At 43.3% G+C, this 5,694-nt stretch overlaps 1 protein-coding gene across 2 annotated transcripts in view; it reads left to right on the top strand.

Moving 5' to 3' along the window:
• crlf3 (cytokine receptor-like factor 3) overlaps positions 1 to 5,694 on the top strand; it is a 15,173-nt gene that overhangs the window by 6,133 nt on the left and 3,346 nt on the right. Inside the window, exons 3-7 of one of the 2 annotated variants that reach the window (XM_020604854.1) lie at positions 584 to 711; positions 2,917 to 3,124; positions 3,367 to 3,454; positions 3,615 to 3,792; positions 3,877 to 4,105. In XM_020604854.1, the coding sequence (XP_020460510.1) occupies positions 595 to 711; positions 2,917 to 3,124; positions 3,367 to 3,454; positions 3,615 to 3,792; positions 3,877 to 4,105 (820 nt within the window). In that variant the 5' untranslated portion in view covers positions 584 to 594. The remainder of the gene's footprint in view (positions 1 to 583; positions 712 to 2,916; positions 3,125 to 3,366; positions 3,455 to 3,614; positions 3,793 to 3,876; positions 4,106 to 5,694) is intronic. The other variant, XM_020604855.1, reaches the window with a different exon arrangement.

Raw genomic sequence — 5,694 nt, 5'->3', positions numbered from 1 at the left:
AAGAGGACGCCTTTAGGAAACACGTTTCCTAACTGTGCATATGACAAATAAACACTTTGAACTTGAAATGTCTTGTTTTCTTCCACTAAAAGTCCAGAACTCTCAAAAGTGTTCAGTTTTCCATGATCTATGACTAAGTCAAGCTCAAAAGAGAGTGAAATCTGCTCGTATTTGTCTTTTTTCCACACTTCTTTCTTCAAAATTGTTTTTTTTTTCCCTCAATCGATTCATTGTTTCAGCTCAAATCACAGAAAAGAAACATTTTGGGTTTGAGAGCTCCAGGTGAACTCAGGGAAGCCCTCCTGGTTCCATGTTGCTCTGTAGCATGCAAACCATGCATTCCTAGGCCCTCCCCTCAACTATCAACATAAAAAAAAGTCTCACCAGAATTCACAATATATAGATTTATTTTTCAGTGCTGCTTTTTTCCATACTAACATTTTTCTTGCAATACAAGCCAGTGTTTCCTTTTTCAAGTTTAAGGTTTTGTTTTCAGTGCAATTTAAAATTTCTGCCCTGGTTTCATAGAGTCATGCTGCATTTTGTTTGTGTTTTGTAACTGTTCCTCTCTGGTGTGTGTCAGTAGGCGGGAGGATGTCTGCAGAGGTGGATGTGTTGCTGCAGGAGGCCAAAGAAAGCATCGAGGCGGCCCAGAACTATCGTAGTGAACTCCAGCAGCGCCTGCATGGCCTCAACCAGGCCCGCAAACAGGTACTGCCACCGGTCCAACCCTCTACACATCTACAGATTTACAAAAAGCCTAAGCAGGCTAGACAGTTTCATCATTTGGTCATTTAGAAATCACTTTATAGTTTGGCTCATAACTTCCTTAGAGTCATCTTTCTGGTTCACTTTGTGACGAAATCTGGCTCAGCCAATGTTGTCCTCTGAGATATGATGGATTTCCCACTCTGACCACCCTTTGTCTGATTTTAATATACTTTAACTGGCACAAAGGCTCTGGCAGGCCAGGGCAATGTAAAGTGTGTTAGTCCTTGACCCAAAACAATCCCAGGAGAGTGTGTTCTCCCTGTCTCTGCTATCTCTTCCTTCCTCCTGCTGTCTAGATTTACCCGTCCAACTGCTCACAGTAAACAATGCTGCTATTTCCTGTTGCTATGGATGGACCACAAGGGAAGAAAGACCAAAAGCAGAAGGCCTGGACTCAGTTTATCAGCTATTTATACAAATAATTTATTGGGTTTACTTTTGAATGCCTAAATACTAATCTGTCTATCCATTTGATGGCAACCTTCAGGATTTGATAGTTTGACAGGCTACAGACACATTTTGGTCAGAGATTTGACACCCAGCCCTTTGAAGCACATATTTAAATTTGCCAGTGATCAGTTTTGAAGCTGATCCTGCAGCATGACTGCAAAGATGTCAGTTAGTGTATTGGTGCCACACTTGGGTCCATGATGAAATATCTTGAGTTGTTTAATTGTTTTTTTATGCAAGAGATGCAAAAGAGAGCACTGCTTTGAGCACTGGGTACTAAGAAATTTGAAGTAGTCTGATGTACAGTATTTGATATCACTGTCGCTGCATGCGAGGCTGCAGCCAGCAGCCAGTTAGCTTAGCTTACCTCTATCCAAAGGCAACAAAATCTGCCTACCAGCAGCTTTAAGTTCACTATTGAACATCTTGTTTCTTGTTTGTTTGATCTGTACAAAAACCGAAGCATAAACATGGCAGTTTGTGTTTTTATGGGGACCACCTCTGTGTGTTTAACATTTAGACAACTAAGGTAAAGGCTCCTGGTTCTTTTTGTCTTTGAAGATTGTTCTTTAGGGCTTTGGGACAAGTCATAGGCCTCCCTGATGGAGACTCTTAACATCTTTAGTGTCTCACATCTTTGCACACTTCTGTACACGTTCACTTTAAAACTCTGGCATGCAGAAACATTTTTTGCTTGTGTATATCAGACTCCCTCTCCCCTATCTCAGCTGTTCCATCACACATTGGATTGAGTGAGAGGCGGGGTTTCTTTCCCATAACCCCCCTTTTTCCCACAGCAGGGATGGGTCAAGACTGATTGTAGGAATCCAGGAAACATTACACACACACACCACTCTCACAAACACACAGGCACAGAATGAGAAAGGAGATAAGAATGTGTATGCTTGAAAATCAGACAATACAATCACTGCAACATCTTGTCTTTTTAAGAGGCATTGTCCAAACATTTGGAGAAACTCTTTGTTTCTGTCATCTGCTGTCAGATCATCTCCTCTCATGTTAGACTAATTGTTTACCATCACCACAATATTGATCGTTGGTTGTCATTAGTCATTAGGAAGCGATGCAGTGTCATCACTGGAAAATGTCCTGTGTCTCCTCAACACAAAGCTCAATGTGTATTCAGGCAAAAACGCAATGTGTGTTTTCCATTCTCGTATTCCTACTGTCTCTGCTTTATCAGTGCAGCAGCTGTCAGTCCGCTTTCCGTTTGCTACTGTCTCTCTAAGGCTCGCTCTGTATACTCACTGTGAAATCCTTGTGTGTGTGTGTGTGTGTGTGTGTGTGTGTGTGTGTGTGTGTGTGTGTGTGCATGCATGTGTGTTTGAGTATAAACGTGTGTTTTGCGAGGAGGAAGTGAAACATGAACTCTACCTCTGATGACAAACTTCCTGACAAATTACTTGTCAGTGAATGAGGTAGTCTGTGTTGGCACTCTGTGTGGTATAGAAGTAGTATTGCCTGTGTATCCAAAGCCTGATGTACTGCATTTTATTCCTCTGTGCCATAGAATCCATTGTCTAAAGACTACTAAAAACACCATCCTTCACTCACTACAGCACAATATGTGGATTTCTATGCTGCTTAAAACGGTCCTCAATAAACGCACTATTCCCTCCTGTTTGTTCATATCCTCACCTTCCCTGCACCCTTCCTCTTTCCTCTGTTGTGTAGGTCCGGGGAAGCTCCGGACAGGCCCGTGAGGCCCTCCGGCGACACTTTGCGGAGCTGCAGGCAGCAGCTACTCGGTTGCTTACTGAGCGACTAGCCACCCTGCTGGGCGAGGTGGACGCCATCGAGGCTGGCAGCGTCAAACCGCTAGATGACTGCCAGAGCCTTATTGAGCATGGGGTGGGCCAGGCTGACGAGCTGCTGAGAGAAGGTGGGTCCCCCCAAATACAACACGCACATCTCTGTTGTTGGGCAGAAACCATGAACAGATAATATATTCAGGAAAGAGCAGAGGTGTGCTTATTTTCTGTCGGTTCGCTATAATGATGCCTAATCAGAAAAAAGTAAATAACTGTACAGTATTTTCCTCCTGAAATCATGTCATCCTCACCTCTAATCACTTAAAGAAGTCATACACCAATGTATGGTGTCTCTCTCTCGCTCTCTCTCCAGGGGAAGCAGCTCTGCGTTGTGGTCTTGGGGAGAAGGAGGACAAACTTGGCAGTTTCACCAAGAAGGCAATGCACATTCAACTGGACAGGTTGGTATAACTGCAGGTGGCTTCTATCCATCGGCAACGGTATCCACTGAAGAAAAAAGCGCATGTGATTATCCCATACAGTAATACCAGTTTTATATGAACAGTTAGCACTTATCCACTTTCTTGAAATGTTTTTTAACTAGTTCTGTGTGTTTTCCAGTCTACCAGAGGTACCAGCATTGGTGGATGTGCCATGCGTTTCAGCCCAGCTGGATGATTCCCTGCTGGTGGTGATGAGGGAACGGGTGTCCCGCCACGGCTCCGTCTCCTCCCATCCACCTGTCCAGATAGAGGAACTGCAGGAGAGACCGGGAGGCATCCTGGTCCGCTGGTGTAAGGTCAGCAAGGCAAAGACAGTCACATACACAGTGAAGATGTTTATGTACGAATAAAGCACTTTGTTGTTAATATGTGTGCATCAGGTGGATGAGGACTTTGCAGCAGCAGATTACCGGCTACAGCACCGGCGGTCTGGCAGTGGGGGGAGCCAATATGAGGATTCTTACATTGGTCGGGACTGTGAGTTCCTGGTTCTCCACCTGGACCATCACACGGATTATTTGTTCAGGGTCTGTGCCCGTGGGGAGGGTCGCACCGAGTGGAGCCCCTGGAGCATCCCACAGATAGGATACACCACACTGGCACCACATGGTGAGTGAAGACTTCTCAGCTGACCCATGCAGGGCTACACAGCAACTCTCCAGAGAGTTCAACTGGTGCTGCAAAGATAGAGAATGAAAAATAGAATCAGCTGTATTGACCGGGTGTGGTGAACACATGAGGAATTTGACTTTGGTACAACGGCTCTCGATGTATATGTTCAGTGTTCTTTCATAAGGCAACGAGTAAACAAGACTGTTGGGTAAATAAAACTAAGTAAACAAGAACAAGTATAGGAAAAGAATGGATTAGAAAAATAAAAATAAATACTTAGAAGTATAAAATATAGAGTATGTGCATATACATACAGTTTAAATATACATTTAAAGATATATATACAAAAGTATATTTTCAAGGTATTGCACCAAGGGTTGTCGTTCTGTTATACAGTCATGGGTTACGTGTTCATCAGAGTGATGGCCCAGGGGGAGAAACTGTCTTTGTGTCCGTTTGTTTTGGCGTTCACTGACCTGTAGTGCTGTGGGGGGGAGGACTTCAAGCTGTTTGTGTCCAGGATATGAGGGGTCTGCAGAAATCTTCTCTGCTCTCCTTTTGACCTGTGACATGTACAGGTGCTCCTGAATTCCACTGTCATCTCCACTGTTTTGAGCGTGTTCAGCTCCAGGTTGGTGCAACTGCACCATGGGGCCAGCTGTTCAATCTCCCGTCTGTAGGCCAACTCGAAACTTTAGGAGTTTAACAGAGGGGGTCCTCTGTGGTGCAGTCATTTGTGTCGAGGGAAAACAGCAGCAGGGAGCATACACATCCCTGGGGGCATCTATGCTGACAGAATTGGATAGTAGCTGATTTCTGCAAAAACACGTAGAACACAAGTAACACAATGTCTTTACTGTGAATCTTGTAAATCAAACAATCAATTTGATGTTTCTTTTTTTTTTATTTCAGGATTCTTACATATTTTTAGTTGGATGACTTATCTGAAGGTCAAAGTGTTCAACGATATTGTGTTTGTCATATGCACAGTTAGGAAATGTGTTTCCCTGTACAATGAAATTCTTACTTTGCCGTCCACATGAATGCCACATAAAACTAGTGAAATATAAAGTAGATGAGCAATAACGCAAATCTAAATGGGCAGTAACACAAATCTAAGGCACTTTAAAGCAGCAGGTGAAGGACGCAAATAAAAATACAACAGGAACACAATATAATGCAGAGAGTGTGCAATTATGCACATTATAATTATGCATGTGCAAAATGAGTATGTAAACGGTACAGATCCTGCATTGAACTTCACAATAATGAAATAATGTCGATCTCTGGCCCTGCGTACAACACACTCAGAGTGGAGAGACCATGTGCAGACAAACAGAAAGGCTGACAAGTTGCTGTTTAAGGGTCATTTCACATAGATAGGAGAAAAACAACACTTTGTAACTAAGGCACAGCATGCAATAAAAGATCCCATCTCCTCCCAAAACCGGCTCTGAGAAAACCTCTTCATATGTGAACATCAGACCTCTAGAAAACAGTGGCTCTAAGGAAACGGCAATAATGAAGTGTTGAGGATATGCAAGATGTGTGCTGTCATAGAGCAGATCATTTTGAAATTAGAAGTA

The sequence above is a fragment of the Monopterus albus genome, unplaced genomic scaffold (assembly GCF_001952655.1).
Source record: "Monopterus albus unplaced genomic scaffold, M_albus_1.0 scaffold68.1, whole genome shotgun sequence".
Taxonomy (NCBI): domain Eukaryota; kingdom Metazoa; phylum Chordata; class Actinopteri; order Synbranchiformes; family Synbranchidae; genus Monopterus; species Monopterus albus.
This window is presented reverse-complemented; position numbering and strand designations above follow the sequence as displayed.